Below are 25,000 nucleotides of genomic sequence, written 5' to 3'. Positions count from 1 at the left end.
TTTGAATCTAAAAAAGGTTTTAGTTTGATATGAAGTAATATTTCATAGAGTAGTTTGTCAGAAACGCAGATGATTGCTGTGATAATGCCATTTAACGTGATATTAAAGATTACCGGCTCATCCTGAGTGTAAACCACAGCGATCGTGTTAAATTAAGTTTTTACCTTCAAAAAGCTGTTCGCACAAAAAACAACAACATCGAAGGTTAAAGATGGTCCACTGGTTGCGTAATGACATCATAAAGTTTAAGACCGGATTTCAGAAAGCTGCGCCTCTTCTTTTATCTGACAGCGAATGTTCGAAACATGAAAGATGATCAACTGGTCGAAGCTAACAGAACTTTAACACGAAAGATGATCAAGTGGTCGAAGCTAACGTAACTTGTAACACGACAGATGATCAACTGGTCAAAGCTAACGTAACTTCTAACACGACAGATGATCAACTTGTCTAAGCTAACGTAACTTGTAACGTGAAAGATGATCAACTGGTCAAAGCTAACGTAACTTGTAACATGAAAGATGATCAATTGGTCGAAGCTAACGTAACTTCTAACACGAAAGATGATCAACTGGTCAAAGCTAACGTTAGACTTCTAACACGAAAGATGATCAACTGGTCGAAGCTAACGTGATTTCTAACACGAAAGATGATCAGCTGGTCAAAGCTAACGAAACTTCTAACACGAAAGATGATCAACGTAACTTCTAACGAAAGAAGTCACGTTAGACTTCTAACACGAAAGATGATCAACTGGTCAAAGCTAACGTAACTTCTAACACGAAAGATGATCAACTGATCTAAGCTAATGTTCCTTCTAACACGAAAGATGATCAACTGGTCGAAGCTAACGTGACTTCTAACGAAAGATGATCAACTGGTCGAAGCTAACGTCATTTTTAACACGAAAGATGATCAACTGGTCTAAGCTAACGTTAGACTTCTAACACGAAAGATGATCAACTTGTCTAAGCTAATGTCACTTGTAACATGAAAGATGATCAACTGATCTAAGCTAACGTTACTTCTAACACGAAAGATGATCAACTGGTCGAAGCTAACGTGATTTCTAACACGAATGATGATCAACTGGTCGAAGCTAACGTGACTTCTAACGAAAGATGATCAACTGGTCGAAGCTAACGTGATTTCTAACGAAAGATGATCAACTGGTCGAAGCTAACGTGATTTCTAACGAAAGATGATCAACTGGTCTAAGCTAACGTTAGACTTCTAACATGAAAGATGATCAACTTGTCTAAGCTAACGTCACTTGTAACATGAAAGATGATCAACTTGTCTAAGCTAACGTAACTTGTAACACGAAAGATGATCAACTGGTCTAAGTTAACGTTAGACATCTGATGCTACAAGCTGTTGTTTCACAGTCACAGCTCTGTAAACTGAGGTTAGCGATCTTTATTTTACCCGTACAATGGAGAGAATGCTACTGAGAAAAACCTTTAACCCTTTACAATCTGTTTGGGTCAAATTTAACAGCTTTTTAAAAAAAAAAAAAAACACCAAGTCTTTTATTCTGAAATTTAATGACTTTCCTTAAAATGAAAATATTTTAAATGTTATACTTTTATATAGGTGCTACTAATGTTTGTCCATTGAGGCTGTTCTGTGTTAAATGTGACCCGTATCTATTGCCATGTGGTTTTAGTGAAATGAATAGTTAATAATAGTTTTAATAAGATAGTAGTTATGAGGATTTCTTTTTATGGTGTAGCAGTGAAGACTGATGGCTCTAATGGTTATACAATAAACCCCACAGCTCCATAAAATACATTTAAATCATTATTGCTATGTTATATTTTCATGTCTGAGGTAAAATAGGACATGATATTGTGTGATAGGAGATGTTTAGTGGTGTAAAAGCTAAAAAATACACTCTCTCTGCTCTGTGAAACATGAATCAAGGTTTAATCACATTTATTGATCAGTCAGATGCTTTCTAAACACATCTGTGGTTCAAGTCTTTTTATGAAGGGATCAAACTGCGAGGCTGTAGAATATAAACAGTATGTAAAGGGTTAATAAGTTATCTCTTCTCCAACTTTAAAAAGGAAAATACTGTTTTTTTTTTTAAGTCATTGCTGAAAAACTGGGAACGCAGCAACATCGCTACATTAAAGTCTAACAAGGTAAAAACATTAAAATCAGGCAGGTTGTAAAAAACAAACCAAGCTGTGTTCATTTTTGACTTTTAAGCACTTGGCAACTTCTTAAGGCCGTGACACCAAACTCCAATTTTTTTTAACGAGAATTAAATGAATTGACAGTGAATCAAACCCTGCAACCCCCCCGAAATCCCCCCCCCCCCCCCCTCCCCTCTTTGTTCCCCCTCACTTGCATCGCCTTATAACCCCAAACCCAACCCCCCCCCCCCCCCCCTCTGTCCACCTAGAAACCCTTCGACTCCCAAACCTGCTCTGTATTCCTAACCTCTTTGGTGACTCTCTGGTGTCTTTAAAACAGGGTTCCTACACATTGGTCCATTCAAAAAAAAAAAAAAAAAATCCAGATTATTATTTTCCCCTCCGCTCAACAAAATTAAAACTTTTTTGGCAGTTTTTTTTTTTTTTTTTTCCTTGAATGGCTGTTTAACACTGTGCATGGTCGTTTAGCGATGTTCTTCTATAGCTTATGATAAATCCTCACAGCAGCGAATGTAACACAGGACGACTACTGTATATAAGATGGGTTTCTGAGGAGTGGGGGGAGTGGGGGGAGTGGGGGGGGGGGGGGAGAGAGAGAGAAGGGAACAATACAGTTTTTTTGTTTTTTTTTTTACAAACTTTTTCCAGAAACTTTCGTGCAAACTTTAAAATAAATTTACACAACTTCAAAAAAGCACCTTTCAGACTTGTGTAGGAACCCTGATTGAAAGCGACGCTAAGCTAAAACAATGAGAATCTTGTAAGCGCTGTTCCCACTTGAACAAAGGATCAACAAGGCTGTTAGGACCAAATAAGTGTTGGTTCAAGGAATGGGCTAACTCACTCATACCCCCCCCCTCCATCTCCCGTCTCCCGTCTCCTGTTCCCTCCCCTTCTCCTCTCTAGGTGGAGGAGGCTCCGTGGCTGGGCATGTTGGCCATGCTGCCGACCATGCCAGCCGCGCCAGCCATACCTGAGGGCCCTCCGAGAGCCGGAGGACTGTGCTTGGTAGGTGAGGTCATGTCGGCTCCGCGCCCCTGGCCTTGGGGGGCGTGGTGAGCGTGCTGCAGGGCGTGGCGCTCCAGCAAGGTGCGGTGGGTGAAGGCCCGGTGGCACACGTTGCACTGGAAGGTGCGCTCGGCACGGTGGGTGCGCATGTGCACGTTGAGCGAGCTCTTCTGGGTGAAACGCTTGCCGCACATGGAGCACTGGAAGGCCCTGACGCCAGTGTGCACCACCATGTGTTTGAGGAGGTAGTCACGCAGGGAGAAGGAGCGCCAGCAGATGGAGCACTGGTGAGGTTTCTGACCTGGAGGTTCAGAGACAGACACACACACACACACACAGAGAGACACACACACACACACAGAGAGACACACACACACACACAGACAGAGCAACAGAATCATTTCTCCAGTATCAAGATATTTAAACTTATTGATTGAAAAGCAAAGTGTGCTGATAATAATAGTAATCAATATTTAAATTTAATAGTTTTTTTAAAATCCAGATTAAAAACTTTTCTGTTTTCATGTTCTTATGATTGAGCTCTTATTTTAAAGCACTTTCAAAAATCTTTAAAATGGAAAAAACCCTTTCTGGAATCAAATGAATTAAAAAAAAAAGTGTAAAAATAAGTTTTCCAGTTTTTTTTAGGCAGCTATATTCGTAGATAAGTCTTTTTATTATCAATACTTTTTGTCTCATAGTTAAAAATACTCTAACATCACCATGAAATGTCTCTTTACGTACTCAGAAGCTTCAAGTTTTAACACTACCGACACATTAAAGCTGCTTTTATTTAGCAGGTGTTGTTTGTTTATGAATTTAAATCCAATATTCACTTTGCTTTTAGCTCTGATTTTGGTCTCCACCGACTCCTGACACAAATATCTGGCTATTTAGCAGCTAAAATGTTCCACTTCCTGTCTGACGAACCATACAGTTCACAGAGTTGGTGATGATCCTCTGTGGGTTCAACCAAAGTCCTTCTAATGCAAGTCGTCTCACTCGGCGGCAAAATTGGCCACGCCTCCGGGCAGCTATTTGGCCATAGGAAGACCAACCGGCTATCTAAATGAATAGGGAGAGAGCTGTATCTCCATGTCCCGAGGTCTAAGGGACATAAAAAACATATGTTTTGAAATCACGATGAATATCAAACTATAATCGCTGAAAGGGTTTGATGGTTTGGTATCAAATTAACGTTTGACAGGAGTTTGCTCACAGTCAACTTTCCCAGATCATGCCACAATTTTGGATAAAGCATTACAAAATATATGTACACAAAGTAGTATAAACTGCTGATCATGTGTTTTAAAATGTCGCTGTTGAAAATGACTTCCAAGTGTCGCAAAAACGTGACCGCGTAGGACCAGCGAGATGATTGGAGCAACGGCACCAGAAGAGGCGGGACATGTGCAAACACCGGCCATCTTGGCGTTACGTAGTTTCCCTATGCATTTCAATGGGAGTGATATGTCTCCTCTTATTATAATGTCTCTGGTTCAACACAACAAACGAACCCTTTCACATTATGATTTCACATGACTCATCATTACATAAGCGCTAAGTGAAGAGAGGAGCGCTAGAAGAAGAGAGGAGCGCTAAGTGAAGAGAGGAGCGTCGTCTCACCGGAGTGGATGAACATGTGCTTGCTGTAGTTCTTCCTGGAACGTAAAGATTTGCCACAGTGCGTGCAGTCGAACGAGGTCTCAGATCCCTGGGAGGAAGGGGAGGGGCCGGCGGAGCAGGACGTGGCAGTGGGAGGCGGGGCCGGGGTCATCGGCGCCGGGGGCGGAGCCTGCTGACCGGGCTCGGACCCCGCCATGGTGTCGATCCCACCCATGGGTCCGCCCACGTAGAACGGAGCTGGCTGCGACTGGCTCACTGGGTACTGGAAAAGAAGCTGAGGACGGAAACACCGAGAGTGAGCTTTGGATTCATAATCGGGAAGTTGTTAGGATAAAAATATATTAATTCTGTTGAGCTATTATTTATTCTTCTTTATTTTATTCTTATTAACAGACCTTACCTTAAATATTGCACTTTCTGTCTCTTTTTTTGTGCTTATTTATTCATTTTAATCCACAGAAATTATGACATTACCTCATTTTATCTCATTATTCTGATGCAGAGTACCAGTCAGCTTTTTCAAATTAAGGTATGCATACTGTCAGTTTTGCTCTTATTTTCATATATTGGTCAATGATGTGATGCAACCCAGTGTCAATTGGTGTAACCAGTATTTGTTTAAAACTAAAAAAATCTGATTATATACACAAGAAAATAAATGTGGAATACATATAATCCACTTTTATCAACGCAGCACTACATTTTTAAACACATTTTACTTCATGTATTAATATATGTGGAAAAAAAATGGCTTTGAAATCTATATGTAGAAGTACACCAACATTTTTTCTTAAAGTAATTATTAGTATAAGTCCACTTAAATATACACTGTAGGTGGATAAAATATTTAATATTTCTCATTCTTTTGTGGTTACACCATTTGACATTTTCAGGAACATTCAGTCTGGGAGAGTGCTGAGTGCTGTATAGTGCAGGAAATACAAGGGAGAGAGACTTTTCATATACTGTATTGGTCAATGACGTGATGCAACCCATTGTCTATTGGTGTAACCAGTATTTAAAAAAATAAAAATAAAATAAAAAATCTGATTATATATAAGAAAGTAAATGTGGAACTAAAATGTGGAATAAATATAATCCACTTTTAGCAACGCAGCACTATATTTTTTTACTATATTTTTTACTTCATGCATTAATGTATGTAGAGTATTGACAAATGCTTTAACATCTTTTTGTAGAAGTGCACCGAAAACCATTATTTCCATGTGATGTTTTTAAATGTAGTAATTATTAGTATAAGTCCACTTACATACACACTGTAGGTGATAAAATATTTAATATGTATCATTCTTTTGTGGATACTTCTTTCTTTCTTTCTTTCTTTCTTTCCTACAACTTCTTTCTTTTTCTTTCTCACTTTTTTTTCTTTCTCACTTTTCTTTTCTTTCTTTCTTTCTTTCTTTCTTTCTTTCTCACTTTTCTTTTCTTTCTTTCTTTCTTTCTCACTTTTCCTTTCTTTCTTTCTTTCTTTCTCACTTTTCTTTCTTTCACTTTCTCACTTTTCTTTCTTTCTTTCTCACTTTTCTTTTCTTTCTTTCTTTCCTTTCTTTCTTTCTTTCTCACTTTTGTTTTCTTTTTCTTTCTTTCTTTCTCACTTTTGTTTTCTTTTTCTTTCTTTCTTTCTTTCTCACTTTTCTTTCTTTCTTTCTTTCTTTCTCACTTTTCTTTTCTTTCTTTCTTTCTTTCTCACTTTTCTTTCTTTCTTTCTCACTTTTCTTTCTTTTTTCTTTCTCACTTTTCTTTCTCTCTCTCTCTTTTCTTTCTCTCTCTCTCTCTCACTTTTCTTTCTCTCTCTCTCTCTCTCTCTCTTTCACTTTTCTTTCTCTCTCTCTCTTCTCTTTCTCTCTCTCTCTTTCTCTCTCTCTCTTCTCTTTCTCTCTCTCTCTTTCTCACTTTTCTCTCTCTCTCTCTCTCTCTCTCTCTCTCTCTCTCTCTCTCTCTCTCTCTCACTTCTTTCTTTCTCTCTGTAGCTGGATACAACATGTAATATTTATCATTCTTCTGTGGTTACACCATTTGACATTTTCATGTTTACAGTATATATCATTTAATTCAAATCATCTATGGCTTAAAGATAAATTATACTTTCTATTCCATTAAACTCCAGCGTTGATAAATAAAACATTTACCTTCGCTCATGTTTATTATCTCATCGACTCCACAAAACTTCAAAATGCAAATTCAGGCTCTCATTTGCATTTTCACTTTCAAAGTCGGCCTGTCAATCAAAATGTGTAGGAAGTGCAGCTCACGGCACGTATACTGAAGCCTTTGTTAGCGTCTCTGCGTTCATTATGCTGAATTAAGTGGAGGTTTTTTTTGTGTGTTTTGTTTTTAGTCTAAAAGTCTTTCTGTCAATCAGCTCGTCATCAAACCAGCAGGAAGAACCAGATATTAAAAGGAAACAGCTTTCAACAGTGTGGGTTTGATTGACATATCTGTGACTGTTTAGATCAGTGGTGTCAAACATACGGCCCTTTTTCCTTCTTTCCTTCCTTCTTTCCTTCCTTCGTTCCTTCCATCATTCCTTCCTGTCTTCTTTTCCTTCCTTCCTTCCATCTGTCCTCCCTTCCTTCCTTCCTTCTGTCCTTCCTCCCTTCCATTCTTTCTTTTTTTCCTTCTTTCCTTCCATCATTCCTTCCTATCTTCTTTTCCTTCCTTCCTTCCTTCCTTCTGTCCTCCCTTCCTCCCTCCCTTTCTTTCTTTTTTCCTTCCTTCCATTCTTTCTTTTTTCCTTCTTTCCTTCCATCATTCCTTCCTGTCTTCTTTTCCTTCCTTCCTTCCTTCCATCTGTCCTCCCTTCCTTCTGTCCTTCCTCCCTTCCATTCTTTCTTTTTTTCCTTCTTTCCTTCCATCATTCCTTCCTATCTTCTTTTCCTTCCTTCCTTCCTTCCTTCTGTCCTCCCTTCCTTCCTTCCTTCTGTCCTTCCTCCCTTCCATTCTTTCTTTTTTCCTTCTTTCCTTCCATCATTCCTTCCTGTCTTCTTTTCCTTCCTTCCTTCCTTCCTTCTGACCTCCCTTCCTCCCTCCCTCCCTCCCCTTCTTTCTTTTTTCCTTCTTTCCTTCCTTTGTTCCTACCGTCCTTCCTTCCTGTCTTCCTTCCTTTCTTCTTTTCCTCCTTCCCTCCTTCTCTTTAATGATCCGACCCACATCAGATCAAATTGGACTGTATGTGGCCCTTGAATGAAAATGAGTTTGACCCCTCTGGTTTAGATGCAGGAGGAAAACTATTCATATAACTCACTCACTCATTCATTCATTCACTCATTCATGGGTAGCCTATCTTTAAAAACTGTATCCTTGTTCTTCTTTCTTCATTGAATCCATTAACAGTTCATTTTAAAATATGTTTAAGTGCATTCAGGCTCCAACAAACATGATTTTTTTGTTGTTGAATTGAACTTTTTTTTCTATAAAATGTCAAAAAATGGTCAGAAAACAGAAGATAATCAGTTTATTGTCATGCACGATATAGAAAAGCTTCAAATCCTCACATGTGGAAGAAGAAGTAGAAGTAGAAGAAGAAGAAGAAGAAGAAGTAGAAGAAGAAGACGAGGAAGAAGAAGAAGAAGAAGAAGTAGAAGAAGTAGAAGAAGAAGATGAGGAAGAAGTAGAAGAAGAAGATGAGGAAGAAGAAGAAGAAGTAGAAGAAGAAGAGGAAGAAGTAGAAGAAGAAGTAAAAATAGAAGACGTAGAAGAAGAAAAAGAAGAAGAAGAGGAAGAAGTAGAAGAAGAAGCAGTAGTAGAAGAAGAAGAAATAGAAGACGTAGAAGAAGAAGAAAAAGAAGAAGTAGAAGAAGTAGAAATAGAAGAAGACATAGAAGAAGAAGAAGAAGGAGAAGAAGAAGAAGAAGTAGAAGTAGTAGAAGAAGAAAAAGAAGAAGAAGTAGAAATAGAAGAAGAAGAAGACACTTTGCTCATCCATTAAAGAAAAATGGAAGAATTTGCTTAATTTTGTTATAAAGTTATAAAGTTATAATTGCTCTTTCATACCAGCTCGTATTGGTTGCTTAGTTACAACCACCAGCCGTGTTTCTGTGTTTCATAGTTAGGACGCCGACAGCAGAAAAACAGCTGATCAGTCATGTGAGTTCAACGTTCCCTACGTCAGAGCTTAGACCAGTCTAGCACAGTTTCTGCTCCTCTCTCACGGGGTCTCGGTCGGTGACATGACGGAGGCTGCGGGACGGGAGCACTGACCTGGTTGTTGATGGACTGTGTGGTCGGAGGCGGAGTCATGGGCTTGTTGACCCGTCCTCGGGGGTTAAACGCCATGGCCTGAGGAGGCTCGCTCTGGGGCCAGAAACTCTCAGAGAAAACCCCCTGCTCATCGTAGAAATCCTGGAAGACACAAACACACACACACACAGACAGACTTAATTAGAGATTCTGACACACAAATACACACACACACACACACACACACACACACACACACACACACACACACACACACACACTAAGGCTGCTCAATTAATCTATATTTGATTGTGATTACGATTTAGGGGCCAAACAATCTCAAAACTAATAAAATTGGGGGGGAAACGATTTTTAATAATAATGAGATAGCGCTCAATAACAAAGGTTTTATTTTGAAAAGCTCAGACAGGAAGTTGCCACAGCTCCGTTAGTTTGACAGAAGCTGAAACACACGGCGAAATGTTTTTAACTGTAAATAAAAGTGCAGAGTTTCCAGCCTGCGTCAGACGATGCTGAGTTTACTGACTAATTATTAAAAAACCAGGAAGTGATGTGTAGAACTATCGTCATGGTAACCAGCTCAGCTCTAATATCTCTGCACATTTTCTGCTGTGTGTTGCGTATATATATATCTGTGATTATCATCGTCATGCTTTAACCTCCATACCGGCGTTAGCTCCTTTATCTCCTCGTGTTAAAGCACGTCAGAGGAACATTTCAGGTCCAACCACCTCCCTTATTATTTGCATTTACAACCTATAAGACATCAGGAGGTTGAACTCGCTCGGCGCCATCGGACCAGTCGAGCAGCATTATGTCAGGAACAGAAGCAGCGTTGATCAAAAGCAGCCGAATGTCTGGAGGAGACAATAAAGCTTCTTTCTGCTGCTGACAGCTCGACATACGACCAAGAGGAAGGAGCGTCGTGAACTTAACCCTTAAACAGACAACGTGCACCAGGAGATACAGACTCTTTAACCTTCCTGTTGTCCTTCCTCTGTCCTTCCTCTGTCCTTCCTCCCTCCCTTCCTTCCTTCCTTCCTTAGATCTAAGTTCAGCTGTTAGGGTAAATGTTCCCTCCTTCTGTCCTTTCTTTCTTCCTTCCTCCTCCCTCCCTCCCTCCTTTCCTTCCTTCTCCCTTCCTCCCTCCTTTCCTTCCTTCTTCCTCCCTTTCCTTCCTACCTTCCTTCCTTCCTCCCTCCTTCCTTTCCTTCCTTCTTCCCCCGTTGCTTCCCTTCCTTCCTCCTTTCCTTGCTTCTCCCTCCCTTCCTTCCTTCCTTCCTTCCTCAGATCTAATTTCAGCTGTTAGGGTAAATGTTCCCTCCTTCTGTCCTTTCTTCCTTCCTTCATCTGTCCTTCCTTTCTTCCTTCCTTCATCTGTCCTTCCTTTCTTTCTTCCTTCCTCCTCCCTCCCTCCCTCCTTTCCTTCCTTCTCCCTTCCTCCCTCCTTTCCTTCCTTCTTCCTCCCTTCCTTCCTTCCTTCCTTCCTCAGATCTAAGTTCAGCTGTTAGGGTAAATGTTCCCTCCTTCTGTCCTTTCTTCCTTCCTTCATCTGTCCTTCCTTCCTTTCTTCCTTCCTTCTCCCTCCCTCCCTCCTTTCCTTCCTTCTCCCTTCCTCCCTCCTTTCCTTCCTTCTCCCTTCCTCCCTCCTTTCCTTCCTTCTTCCTTTCCTTCCTTCTTCCTCCCTTTCCTTCCTACCTTCCTCCCTGCTTCCTTTCCTTCCTTCTTCCCCCCTTGCTTCCCTTCCTTCCTCCTTTCCTTGCTTCTTCCCCCCTTTCCTTCCTTCCTTTCTTCTTCCCTCCTTTCCTTCCTTCCTTCCTTCCTTCCTTCCTCAGATCTAAGTTCAGCTGTTAGGGTAAATGTTCCCTCCTTCTGTCCTTTCTTCCTTCCTTCATCTGTCCTTCCTTTCTTTCTTCCTTCCTCCTCCCTCCTTTCCTTCCTTCTCCCTTCCTCCCTCCTTTCCTTCCTTCTTCCTCCCTCCTTCCTTTCCTTCCTTCTTCGTCCCTTTCCTTCCTACCTTCCTCCCTGCTTCCTTTCCTTCCTTCTTCCCCCCTTGCTTCCCTTCCTTCCTCCTTTCCTTGCTTCTTCCCCCCTTTCCTTCCTTCCTTCCTCCCTCCCTCCCTTCCTTCCTTCCTTCCCTTCCTTCCTCAGATCTAAGTTCAGCTGTTAGGGTAAATGTTCCCTCCTTCTGTCCTTTCTTCCTTCCTTCATCTGTCCTTCCTTTCTTCCTTCCTTCATCTGTCCTTCCTTTCTTTCTTCCTTCCTCCTCCCTCCCTCCCTCCTTTCCTTCCTTCTCCCTTCCTCTCTCCTTTCCTTCCTTCTTCCTCCCTCCCTTCCTTCCTTCCTTCCTTCCTTGCTCAGATCTAAGTTCAGCTGTTAGGGTAAATGTTCCCTCCTTCTGTCCTTTCTTCCTTCCTTCATCTGTCCTTCCTTTCTTTCTTCCTTCCTCCTCCCTCCCTCCCTCCTTTCCTTCCTTCCTCCTCCTCCCTCCCTCCCTCCTTTCCTTCCTTCTCCCTTCCACCCTCCTTTCCTTCCTTCTTCCCCCCTTTCCTTCCTTCCTTCCTTCTTCCTCCCTTTCCTTCCTTCCTACCTTCCTTCCTTCCTCCTTCCTTTCCTTCCTTCTTCCCCCCTTGCTTCCCTTCCTTCCTCCTTTCCTTGCTTCTTCCCCCCTTTCCTTCCTTCCTTCCTTCTTCCTCCCTTTCCTTCCTTCCTTCCTTCCTTCCTTCCGTCCTTCCTTCCTCAGATCTAAGTTCAGCTGTTAGGGTAAATGTTCCCTCCTTCTGTCCTTTCTTCCTTCCTTCATCTGTCCTTCCTTTCTTCCTTCCTTCATCTGTCCTTCCTTCCTTTCTTCTCGCTTCCTCCCTCCTTTCCTTCCTTCTTCCTCCCTTCCTTCCTTCCTTCCTTCCTCAGATCTAAGTTCAGCTGTTAGGGTAAATGTTCCCTCCTTCTGTCCTTTCTTCCTTCCTTCATCTGTCCTTCCTTTCTTTCTTCTTTCCTCCTCCCTCCCTCCCTCCTTTCCTTCCTTCTTCCTCCCTCCTTCCTTTCCTTCCTTATTCCTCCCTCCTTCCTTTCCTTCCTTCTTCCTCCCTTTCCTTCCTACCTTCTTCCTCCCTTTCCTTCCTACCTTCCTTCCTTCCTCCCTCCTTCCTTTCCTTCCTTCTTCCCTTCCTCCCTCCTTTCATTCCTTCTTCCTCCCTTTCCTTCCTACCTTCCTTTCCTTCCTTCTTCCCCCCTTGCTTCCCTTCCTTCCTCCTTTCCTTCCTTCTTCCCCCTTTCCTTCCTTCCTTCCTTCCTTTAGGTGCAAATGACATAACTAGTAAGGATTTTCCACTCCTGCCTGTTTAAGGGTTAACATGAACAGCATTTAGGAAGAGAAAGAATGCTGAAAAGTGAGATAAAAGCAACTAAATATAGAAATAATTATAATGTGTGTAATTTAAGAGGCAATAATTATATGAGAAGAAGATATATGAGCGACACATACTGCCCAATTTAATCTCACATGGGCCGGGTCATTAAAAAGATGGAGAAGGAAGGAAGGAAAGAAGGAAGGAAGGAAGGGAGGAAGTACAGATAGAAGGAAGAAAGGAAGGAAAAGAAAGAGGAGAAGGAAGAGTAGACAGGAATGAAAGACGGAAGGAAGGAATGAATGAATGAAGGAAGGAAGGAATGAAGGAATGATGGAAGGAAGAAAGGGAGGAAGGACATATAGAAGGAAGAAAGGAAGGAAAAGAAGGAGGAGAAGGAAGAGTAGACAGGAATGAAAGACGGAAGGAAGGAATGATGGAAGGAAGAAATGATGGAAGGACAGATAGAAGGAAGAAAGGAAGGAAAAGAAGGAGGAGAAGGAAGAGTAGACAGGAATGAAAGACGGAAGGAAGGAATGAATGAATGAAGGAATGAAGGAATGATGGAAGGAAGAAAGGGAGGAAGGACATATAGAAGTAAGAAAGGAAGGAAAAGAAGGAGGAGAAGGAAGAGTAGACAGGAATGAAAGACGGAAGGAAGGAAGGAAAGAAGGAAGGAATGAAGGAATGATGGAAGGAAGAAAGGGAGGAAGGACAGATAGAAGGAAGAAAGGAAGGAAAAGAAGGAGGAGAAGGAAGAGTAGACAGCAATGAAAGATGGAAGGAAGGAAGGAAAGAAGGAAGGATTGAAGGAATGATGCTAGGAAGAAAGGGAGGAAGGACAGATAGAAGGAAGAAAGGAAGGAAAAGAAGGAGGAGAAGGAAGAGTAGACAGGAATGAAAGACAGAAGGAAGGAAGGAAGGAAGGAAAGAAGGAAGGAATGAAGGAATGATGGAAGGAAGAAAGGGAGGAAGGACATATAGAAGGAAGAAAGGAAGGAAAAGAAGGAGGAGAAGGAAGAGTAGACAGGAATGAAAGACAGAAGGAAGGAAGGAAGGAAGGAAAGAAGGAAGGAATGAAGGAATGATAGAAGGAAGAAAGGAAGGAAAAGAAGGAGGAGAAGGAAGAGTAGACAGGAATGAAAGACGGAAGGAAGGAAGGAGGAGAAGGAAGAGTAGACAGGAATGAAAGACGGAAGGAAGGAAGGAAGGGAGGAAGGACGGATAGAAGGAAGAAAGGAAGGAAAAGAAAGAGGAGAAGGAAGAGTAGACAGGAATGAAAGACGGAAGGAAGGAAGGAAGGAAGGAAGAAAGGAAGGAAAAGAAGGAGGAGAAGGAGGAGTAGACAGGAAGGAAGGAAGGAATGATGGAAGGAAGAAAGGGAGGAATGATGGAAGGAAGAAAGGAAGGAAAAGAAGGAGGAGAAGGAAGAGTAGACAGGAATGAAAGACAGAATGAATGAATGAAGGAAGGAAGGAAAGAAGGAAGGAAGAAAAAGAAGACAGAAAGGAAGGAAGGGAAGATGTAAGGAAGGGAGGAATAAGGAAAGTGAGCCAGATAAGACCCCTCGGCGGGCCGGATCTGGCCCACGGGCCTCATGTTTGACACCACTGCCTTACATACTGTTTTATGGTCAAATATTACCCTTTTTGGTTTTTTTTTACATTTAAGAGCTGTAAAAACACCATATACACATTTCTTTAAGGCGGATTTTCCCTAATGTGACCCACAATATATAAAAATAGAAATAAGAGGGATAATCTCTTTTTCATTTTTGTGCATCAGATACACATTTTTATATATGCAGATATACAAGTTGAACCTGTGTTGAATCAAAAAAATTAAAAAAACATGTTTTACTCATCATATTCTATTAAAATAGTGATTGTGAATATATAATCTATTCTCCACAAGATTAATCCATTTCATTATGAGTCTAATTATGAGTCTGAATATGAACAGTATGGAAGGGTTAAGCATTTAATACATTTGTGTGCATCTGATACATATTTTTATATATGAAGATATACAAGTTGAGCTGTGTTTATCAAAAAAATTCAAAAAAATCAGCTTTCAAACATGTTGGCTACTCATCATATTCTGATAAATGTTCTCCTGTACCATAAAATAGTGATTCCACAAGACTCCACTAGATTAATCCATTTTATTCTATTCTTAGTCTAATTATGAGTCTGAATATGAACAGTAAGGAAGGGTTAAGCATTTAATATATGTTTGTGCACAAATGTACTAATTTAACCTGTGTTTAATAAAAAAAAAAAAAAAATCATGCTATGTTCTTCATATTCTATATAATGTTCTCCTGGACTATAAAATAATGATTGTGAATGTCTTTTCTTCCACAAGTTGAGCTGTGTTTATCAAATTAAAAAAAAAAAAAAAATCAGCTTTCAAACCCTCCTGTACCGTAAAATAATGATTATGAATATATAATCTATTCTTCCACAAGATTAATCCATTTCATTATGAGTCTGAATATGAACAGTAAGGAAGGGTTGAGCATTTAATACATTTTTGTGCAGCTGATACATATTTTTATATATATATATATATATATATATATATACAGTCAAGCCCGAAATGATTCATACCCCTTTTGGACATGCCACTTTTTGTTCAAATGTAAATAAAAGCTGACTGAAATATTTTTTTTACCACAATGATGCCTCTTGTACATCGTCTTTTTATCTTCTTGGAGACGGCTGTGTCACTTCCGGTCAAAAAACAACTTGCTGGTTGAATAAAAGTAACTTTAAGTCAAAATTAGCCAGGGGTATGAATCATTTCGGGCTTGACTGTATATATAAATGTACAAATGTAACCTGTGTTGAATCTTGTTATATTCTATTTAATGTTCTCCTGGACTATAAAATAATGATTGTGAATATATAATCTTTTTTTTCCACAATCAATGTTATTAATGACCGATGGTGAGTTTATGAATGTGAATTGGTGAAGAGACTAATTATGAGTCCCAATATGAACAGTATGGAAGGGTTTAATCCAGGGGTGTCAAACATGCGGCCCGTGGGCCAGAACCGGCCCGCCGAGGGGTGCAATCTGGCCCACTTTCCTTCCTGTGTTCTTTTCCTTCCTTCCCATCTGTCCTTCCTACTTCCTTTTATCCTTTCTTTGTTCCTTCCTTCCTTCCATCTGTCCTTCCTCCCTTTCTTCCATCTGTCCTTCCTTCCTCCCTTTCTTCCTTCTGTCCTTCCTTCCTCTCTTCCTTCTGTCCTTCCTCCCTTTCTTCCTTCCATCTGTCCTTCCTCCCTTTCTTCTTTCCTTCCATCTGTCCTTCCTCCCTTTCTTCTTTCCTTCCATCTGTACTTCCTCCCTTTCTTCCTTCTGTCCTTCCTTCCTCCCTTTCTTCCTTCTGTCCTTCCTTCCATCTGTCCTTCCTCCCTTTCTTCTTTCCTTCCATCTGTCCTTCCTCCCTTCCTTCCATCTGTCCTTCCTCCCTTTCTTCCTTCTGTCCTTCCTTCCATCTGTCCTTCCTACGTTTCTTCCCTCCTTCCTTTTGCCTGCCTTTCTTTCCTTCCCTTCTTATTTCCTTCCTTCCTTCCTTCCTTCCTTCCTTCCTTCCTTCCTTCCTTCCTTCCATCTTTTTAATGATCCGGCCCACATGAGATGAAATTGGTCTGTATGTGGCCCTTGAATGAAAATGAGTTTGACTCCTCTGGTTTAATCAAAAAAAAAAAAAAAAAATCAAAGATCAGCATTCAAACATGTTATATTCTTCATATTCTATACAATGTTCTCCTGGACCATAAACTAATGAACGTGAATGTCTTTTCTTCCATAAGATTAATCATTAATCAAACATTTATTAAAGACTGATGATGGAAAACTGGAATTAGTGTCGAGACTAATTATGAGTCAGGATATGAACAGTATGTATAAGCGTTATGAACTTTGCTGATTCATATTTTCCTTTGTTTATTAGGCCTTTATTTATGGGGGGTGCTGCTCCTACCCTGCACACACACACACACAAACACACACACACACACACTCACTACAGACCTTCAGCCTAAAAAAAAATAACCCATTCAGTGCAACAAAAGCCTGATTCTGCCGCTTTAGTACCCGCCCTTGATCCATGATAGCAGCACTGACGACGACTGAATTCACTATAAAAATGCAGCTTGCGCCCGAACCCCACTCGATAGCCGACATCAAACACCCCTCAGTGTAAATCTTTAAACATCTGCCCTCTGATAAAACACGGCCGACCAACAGACATAACAAGACCACAAGAACACAAAGCAGAGCCGCTTCAAAGTACTTCTTAATGCGCTGAGATATATATCGCTTTTTAAACCTCTTCACACTGGAAATTATAAACACAGACACACCAGAGCTTCCCAGTGAAACAAACTGCTTCAATATCAAAACCAGTCTTTCATTGGGTTTGTAGTCATTACAGATAGAGATCTCAGTAAACCTCTTCAGCAGACAGAGCCGTCAGAGCCGTCAGACCTGATAACCGACACGACACATCCTGGAAAGACTGCTATGACGAGCAAGGTGACGGACTTCCATTCGTTGCTCTAGTGGCAGCATTTCTAGCTAAGCTTATTGAAACCAGGCGGGGAGCTCCGGTCCAACGCGGAAGTAACATAGAGCTGCATTCTATCAAAAGGCCACCAGGGGGCGACCGTCTCTATACAAGTCAATGGAGAATTCACCAACTTCTCACTTGATTTCTAACCTCAGTAAACGTTTTCAAAATGTGTTTATGGTCTCAATCGCTAGTTTAAAGCCTTCTTCAATGCAGTATGATGTTCATTTGGGACATTTTGGCCTCCCTGATTTTATATGTGACGATAAAGCAGGGTATGCATTAGGGCGTGGCTACGTCCTGATTGACAGGTTGATTGACCAATGTCCTCGAGATCCAGCCCTCGCAACCATAGCAACCTCCCCGCTCCGCCCATGGCCCCGTCTCATGCCCATATAAGTAGAATCCGTGTTTTTATTTTTCCCAGCATGCACCTGAAATTTTCAAGATGGCGCTGCCTAGATCTGAAACTATTAGCTTCCAAGCAGCAGTCCACAAACCAATGGGTGACGTCACGGATGTTACGTCCATTTCTTTTATACAGTCCATGGTTGTTACCCTCATGGATTGGAAAAGATGAGCTTGTTTCTCTCGGTTCACATGCATCGATGTCTCAAAACTGCCTTCCCCAAGCACATCGGCGAATAGCTTGGTAATGAATTCTGTTGGTCGTGGGCCCTCCACATTTTCTGTTATCCCCAATATGCGTATATTCTGCCGTCTGGTGTAGTTTTCCAAGCACGCCACCTTCTCCCTCAAAGCATTGTTCTCTTTAACCAGCGAAGTTTGGGTAGCTTCCACGCTGCTCGATCTCTTGTCAAACTCATTCAGCCCGTCCTCCATATCAGTAATTCGTTGGCCATACACACTCAAAATCGAATGTAGAGAAGCAACAGACGCCCGGTTCTCCTCCCAAAACGCGTTGATAGAGGCTCACACAGCAGTTGTTAGCATTAGCACCTGTTTCTGCACTAACGCTAGCCGAGGAGTTCGAGTTGCCACGTACTGTAGCTCTCCCACTCTGTTCTTTGGCCGGTTTGGGAGGCATTTATCCACTCATACTGTATTAAAGTCACTTAGTGTGTGTTTCCAACGAGGTTTGAACGGTTACAAGGTCCAAAATATATACGTTTGATAGATTGCTGCGGGAGCTGTGGAAGACACGTCTACTCACTACACCACTCACTGACCATAAAATCCAACACTCCTCTCCTCTTGTTCAAGACATTTTATTTCCACAAGTCACAAGAGACTCAACAAACTGATGAGGAGAGCGAGCTCTGTTCTGGACTGTCTGCTGGACTCCATTGAGGAGGATGTTAGTAAAGCTGACATCCATCATGGACAACAAGTCTCTCACCCCCCTATATTTATTTTATATTTAACAAACTCTTTATCATGTGCTATGTTATTTATATTCTGGTCACTTTACTGTCAGTACTTGTTACTCGTTTGTTTATATAAGAGTTTCTGTTTGTTGTGGATGCCCATTTTATTTTTCTGTACTTTATATTACATGTCTTTTTGCTCTTTTTGCTTGTTTGCTGCTGTAATAAGTGAATTTCCCCGTTGTGGGATTAATAAAGTACAATCTAATCTAATGTACCTTTACCCACTTTGTCAATATATCCAACATTACTGATGATTATTTATCAAAAATCTCATTGTGTAATCTCTTTTTTGTGAACGCACTGATAGTCATCCCTACAATATTGTTGTGATATCGATATTGAGGTATTTGGTCAAAAAGATGACGTGAACGATATTTACAAGACGGAAACTCATAAACAGAGTCGTGAATATGACGTGAATCCCGTCATTCGACACAACAAGCAAGTCAACGCAGAGATCTCCAACAAAACACGGGATCGTCTTGGGAAAAAAGTCGAACCTTGCTCAACTTTTGTCACTTTTCTGGTTCGTTTCTCTGCTGCAGTCAGCTGTCATTTCACTCTCTGATTAATGTGACCACCCTCCACCCTCCACCTCTTGTCTAATATGGATCCTTCCGGTGAGCTCATCGGGAATCTTGCACCAAGAAACACTTGCATCCAAATCTCAAATGAGCCGAGGCTTTTCTTCACTCCTTCACCACCACCTCCGCCACGAGTGTGTGGACTCCTTTGGGTGGGAATATTCCTTTATGTCTCCTGAGGCGTCTCTCACCATAAAATGATGACGATGAGTCATCACCACATATCAGATAAGAGTCCTCACGTATCTCTTCAACCTCTCAGATTGTGCTCACTGCAGTATATCATATAAAACCATTTGATTAGTGTGTTCTGATTAAAATGTCCAATCTGATCAGTTACACCTTCAACTACACCTTGGATTTACGTGTTATTCTGCACCCAGAAAGCATATCCTCTGGGGTTATGCAAACAGATGTGATAAACAGATAATGAGCTTAGTGAAAGCAACACAATCTCCATTGTCTCACAGTAAATTTCGTTATATCACCAATCCAACATGATAAAAAACAGATGATGGCTGGTTACTAATCCCAGTAATAACTCGTTTTTAATCAGATGTGTGTAGGTTTAGAAAACAAACAGTTTTATTGACTAACTAGATTTGCATATATGAAGACATGCTGTATTTCTGCCGTATTAATGATATAAACTTGTATATTTAAAAATAATCTAAAAGTGAGGACAATCCAAATTTGGAAAGTATAAAGATTAAAACACTAGTAAAAGGTACAAAATTAATCCCAAATGATCTGACATTCCACTTTTGCCATAGCTGTGTTACACATCTAGCATTTAAAAACGTGCAAAAGAAGAAAGATAGACGAGAAAGTAAGAAACAGTTTCTCAACGTGACATTTGGAATAAAAATGCAGGACTGCTAAAAAAACAGCAAATTTGATTATTCCAAGAGGTGTTGGGTAAATTAACAACCACATGCTTTACTTTGCATTAAAAAAAACCCATAAGACCGTAACCTCCTAAGTAGAGTGGGGTTTTTTTTTTCCATTTCTAATGATGACTTCAAATGCAGCACGTTTGAGAAAACTGACAACTGGCAAAGCTGAATCCTTTTGACTGTGTGGCAGATGTTCCTTGTGTAGTCTGCAGGGTAAAGCACGCTGCGGCATAAATCTCCTCGCTTCCACCATTTATTTATTTTTTTATATCTCCACTTACTTCAGGAGTTGTGACAGAAATACTGAACATACATTAAAAAAGAGAAAAAGATAATTCTCAAAGTTTTGCTCTGAAGCAGAATGTACCATTTCCCACTGAGTCATTACCTTGAAATGAAGGCTGAACATTTCTAATCTTACAGATCATTTTGTACTTTCGGCAAGCAGTGGCTGGTACATTATTACAAAAATAAAAAGTGTCATTAAATCTCTTATATGGTTTTACAGTGATGATTTCTTTCCCTTATATTTCCTGTGCATTGCCTCTCATGACTGCAGCTCACCTCTCAGTTAAACCTACCTGTCCAAATCCTGCCATAGATTCCTGGGAACCCTCCTGCTCTCCATCTCGTCTCCCGTCTTCCAGGGTGTAGACATTCCCGTCCGTGTCCTGACCCCCTTCATCTTTCACCACGACTCCTTCTCCTCCCAGCACCTACAGCAGAGAGAGAGAGAGAGAGACAAGGTTCAGTTTTGATTGAACAGTAATTACGCTTGTAACAGTGAAGCAGAGCGGTGGCAGGTGGTAAAAGGCGGAAGATAAGAGTCTATAAAGAAGAACAGAGCTGCTACAAGCCTTTCAAGCAGGTGCTAATAAGTTTAATGACCTACAGTAAATATGCAGAAGTCCATAGAGTGTCAACAAGGCAATTACTGATGAAGTTAAGACGAGAGCTTCTCTTCAATTGTGCAAAGTGCAGAAACATCTCAGCAATATACGCCAATGCAGTGTGAGAAGAGGGAAAAGCAGAAAAAGAAAGAAAAGCAAACCGTTGCAGCTCTGCATGCCTGAAAGCTGTAACCATGGCAACCCTTCCCCTTATCCCCCTACCTGGAGTCTTAGCGGCTGCCTCTGCTTGCGGCTGTGGCCCGCCCCCCTGTCTCGGTCTCCGTCTCTTCCCCGCTCTCTCCCGTCCAGGTCTTCCTCCTCGCTGTATCTGTCCATCCCCACCAGGTCATCAGAGAGGTCGGTTGTGTTGCCGCGGAGGCTGTCCCTGCCGATGCTGTCCACGCTGCCCACACCGGAGCTGCAGCCCGCCGAGAGGTTCCCTGTGCTACTAGTGCTGGCTCCGTTGGCCGTGTGCCCCAACAGGTCTCGGAGCTTGTACCTGACGTCCTGAGTACAGCTGGAGTTCTGCTTCATGAGGATTGCGCCGGCGCCGGGGCCGAGCCCGTCGGTGCTGCACATGGAGCCGGGCCCCATGTCGCCCAGCACCATCAGACTCACGGTGTTGGCTTGCTCCATCGGGCTGCTCTCGCTGACGTTAACGCTGGTCGCCAACCCCCCGCCCATGTTACTCGCTCCACAGTCAGCCATGAAGTTAGAGAAGTTTGGGTAACCCCCGCCCCCGCTAGCACCGCCGGAACAGCTCCCACCGCCGCCACTCTCCCTCCCTTTCCCCCCGCCGCGCTCTTCTTGCTTAGGGAGAACCCCTCCGAGCATCCCCCCTCCCGCTGCTGCCGCCGCCGCTGCAGCCGCCGCCGCGCTTGCCGCCCCCGCTGCCGCCTTCCTCTGAGAGATGATCTGGGTGCACTCGTCGATGACCGTCTTGATCTGCAGGATGCTCGCCGCCGTGAGGATGCAGAGCGCCTGTGACTGCAGCACCACCAGTGAACCGCTGTACATGAAATCCACCAGCTGCTTCACGGTTTCGGCGGGCACCAGCGGCGGCACGGAGATCTCAGAGTGACCCAGTAACAGCTTGTCCTGAAAGAAGGGGCTGCCGGCCGCCAGAACGCAGGCGTGGGCGCGCAGCGAGGCGTCGTGTATCCGCACCGTCACGTCGCAGAACAGACCCTCGCGCCGCTGGGTGCGCAGCGCCTCCAGGACCGACTGGCTGGAGTTGTGAAGGTGGATGTAGTGCACGGTCTCTGTGCCGGACGCCATGGCGGGAGGCGGCGAGTCGCTGGGGACGGGGTGGGAGTGGGGGTGGGGGAGGGGGGGGAGGTGTCTGGGGTTTTGCGTCAGCTTGAGGGATAAGGAGGACAGGGAGGGAAACGGGTACAGTGCATGGGCCACGGTGGGGCCGTGTCCCGTCAAACAGTCATGAGTCCGATGGAAGCTAAAACTGCTGCTCTGCTGTGGTTCAAGCGTGAGAGGAGCCGCCTTCGTTCTCCTGAGAGGGATCGGCGTCGAGAGGCCGTCTCCACCGGCTTCACTGACTCTGTTAACAGCCTGGTGAAATAAATCAGAATTGGAGCGATTAAACATCAAATCCAGTTAGTAGAACGTGTTGTCATTCATGCTGAAGGCTTACTTAGTAAAATCATGAGTCAATCAACAAGAAATTCATCATCTAAAATTTGGATGATTGATCCTTTAAGTTGCTTATCAATCAAACACGTCAAAACATTGTCTGGTTCCAGCTGTTGTGTTTCCTCTGTTCTGTAATATTTTTGACTGCTGCTCAGATAAAGAAAGACCTGCGAGAACTACGCTTGTGTCCAAAATCACTCTATTTACTGTTTAGTGCACAACATTAACCCTCCGCCATTTTATCTGAGCGCCCGAATGCTGAATGTGTAAATATCTCCACTATATAGAGCCCTCAAATATTCCACAGTGGAGAGGGAAAGGTATAATAGTGTCCACAGCATTTTCCTACAATGCAACGCTCAATATAAAACTGCGACACAAAATGACAACGACTAGTTAGTGTCTGAAATCTTGATTTGCTGCTCATTCATGTCAGTATTCAGTATTACATGGGAAGTAGCGAATAAGTGAATAAGGGGAATGATGTCGTACGCAGCCTATTTTCTGCCAAACTGAAAGGTTTCGTCAATCACAAGTAAAACAGTTCTGATAACCAATCAATCCATTGTGTTGCTTTGATGGGTCTATCTTCTCTAATTTGATGCTCTCTCTGCATTATAATGGACATTTTTACACATTCTTGTTTTGGACTTCCTGGTCAAACAAAGAAAGACATTTGAAGACGTCATCTCGGACATATTTCTCTATATCCTAATAATTTAACAGACAATCAATCATCCACTCCAATAGCTAATAGACAGATTAATCAATACCATCTTCTTAGGTATAAAGACTGTCTGGTATTCTCTGGTCTGTAATATCTGTGACTGCTGCTCAGATGAAAAAAGACCTGGGAGAACAGCGAGCACTTTAAACCATTTTCTGCAGAACTGAAAGGATTAGTCTATCATAAGTAAAGGATTCTGATAATCAATCAATCCATTATGTTGCTTTGATGGGTCTATCTTCTCTAATCTGATGCTTTCTTGCTTTTTTAAAATGGACATTTTCCACATTATAGCTTTGGACTTCCTGGTCAGACAAAGAAAGACATTTGAAGATGTCATCCTGGACGTTTTCCAGTATTTTCTAATAATTTAACAGACAATCAATCATCCACTCAAATAACCAATAGATAGATTAATCAATACCAGCTTCTCAGGTATGAGCATTTGCTGTTTTTCTCTGTTCTGTATAGCTGAAAACGTACCTCTGGGCACAGCAGGCATTTCTGCAGAACTGAAAGGATTAGTCTCATAAGTAAAGAACTGGCATCAATTCTGATAATCAATCAATCCTTTATGTTGCTTTGATGGGTCCATCTTAATAATTAACCTAATTTGATGCTTTCTTGCTTTTTATAATGGAAATTTTCCACATTCTTGCTTTGGACTTCCTGCTCAGACAAAACAAGACATTTAAAAGACGTCATCTCGGACATTTTTCACCACATCCTAGCAGTTTAGCAGACACTCAATCATCCACTCCACAATAACTAATACACAGATTAATCAATACCAGCTTCTCAGGTATGAGGATTTGCTGTTTTTCTCTGATCTGTACTATTGCTGAAAAAACATACCTCTGGGTACAGCAGGCATTTCTGCAGAACTGAAAGGATTAGTCTCAGAAGAAAAGAATTGGCAACAATTCTGATAATCAATCAGTCCTTAATGTTGCTTTGATGGGTCCATCTGAATAATTAACCGAATTTAAATAACCTAATTTAAATGTTTTCTTGCTTTTTATAATATACATTTTCCACATTCTTGCTTTGGACTTCCTGCTCAGACAAAACAACACATTTGAAGACGTCATCTCAGACATTTTTTCAGCACATCGTAGCAGTTTAGCAGACAATCAATCATCCACTCCAATAACTGATACGCAGATTAATCAATAATCATTAAATCTCACATTTTCACATTTAAAGCGCCTTACATAATGAAGCTTGTAGCTGCGGGTTTGACTGACAGCTCAACACCTGGCCTGATGTTAATTAACCTATTAATTGAGTCGCGCGCATCACCATCTGTAACACCTGCGTTCTGGAACGAATGACAAGCAGCACGTGCCCCAATGCCCTGCGCGAGCCCCACGGTAGGTGTCCATAAACGCACCAGGGGGGTAATAACACGGTCTGCTGGGGTAGTTTAAATGCTTAGAAAAAAAACAAAAAAACAGACGCATAGCAAAGAGAGGTAAAAGGGAGGGGGGGGCAATTAAAAAACGTCATTAATTAAAGATATATTAATGTAACGGTCAGCTTGTGCTTTAAAACTATATAAAACTGACCAACCGTTCTTGTAGCTCATAGCAACAAGCAGATGCTAACATTAGCTCCTGGTTAGCTGTTGACATTAGCCACACACACACACACAACCCCCCTCCCTTTAAAAAAAAATGCATGAAACGCACCGATACACACATGCAAACTAAAGATCGGTATCGATTAATAACAAATAAGCAAACACAACACACCGATAATTGTGTAACATCAGATGCGGGGAAGTGGTAGCACACAAAGCTCGCCCACACGCTCCAGCACAATGCTAACCCTTAGCTTAGATTACGGAGCTAACACACACACACACACACACACATATATATATACACACACACATACACACACACACAACTAGT

At 41.9% G+C, this 25,000-nt stretch overlaps 1 protein-coding gene across 2 annotated transcripts in view; it reads right to left on the bottom strand.

Moving 5' to 3' along the window:
* Positions 1 to 3,067: 3,067 nt before the first annotated feature.
* Positions 3,068 to 25,000, bottom strand: part of zbtb45 (zinc finger and BTB domain containing 45) — a 22,217-nt gene continuing 284 nt past the window's right edge. The window contains exons 1-6 of one of the 2 annotated variants that reach the window (XM_053335666.1): positions 24,839 to 24,884; positions 20,933 to 22,276; positions 20,402 to 20,536; positions 9,021 to 9,161; positions 4,800 to 5,073; positions 3,068 to 3,474 (exon numbers count right to left, since the gene is read on the bottom strand). In XM_053335666.1, coding sequence (XP_053191641.1) covers positions 3,068 to 3,474; positions 4,800 to 5,073; positions 9,021 to 9,161; positions 20,402 to 20,536; positions 20,933 to 21,988 — 2,013 coding nt within the window. In that variant the 5' untranslated portion in view covers positions 21,989 to 22,276; positions 24,839 to 24,884. Of the gene's footprint in view, positions 3,475 to 4,799; positions 5,074 to 9,020; positions 9,162 to 20,401; positions 20,537 to 20,932; positions 22,277 to 24,838; positions 24,885 to 25,000 lie in introns of those variants that run through there. The other variant, XM_053335658.1, reaches the window with a different exon arrangement.

This window comes from Scomber japonicus, chromosome 2, assembly GCF_027409825.1.
Source record: "Scomber japonicus isolate fScoJap1 chromosome 2, fScoJap1.pri, whole genome shotgun sequence".
NCBI lineage: Eukaryota > Metazoa > Chordata > Actinopteri > Scombriformes > Scombridae > Scomber > Scomber japonicus.
Note: the sequence above shows the minus strand (reverse complement) of the source record. Positions and strands in the feature narration are given on the sequence as shown.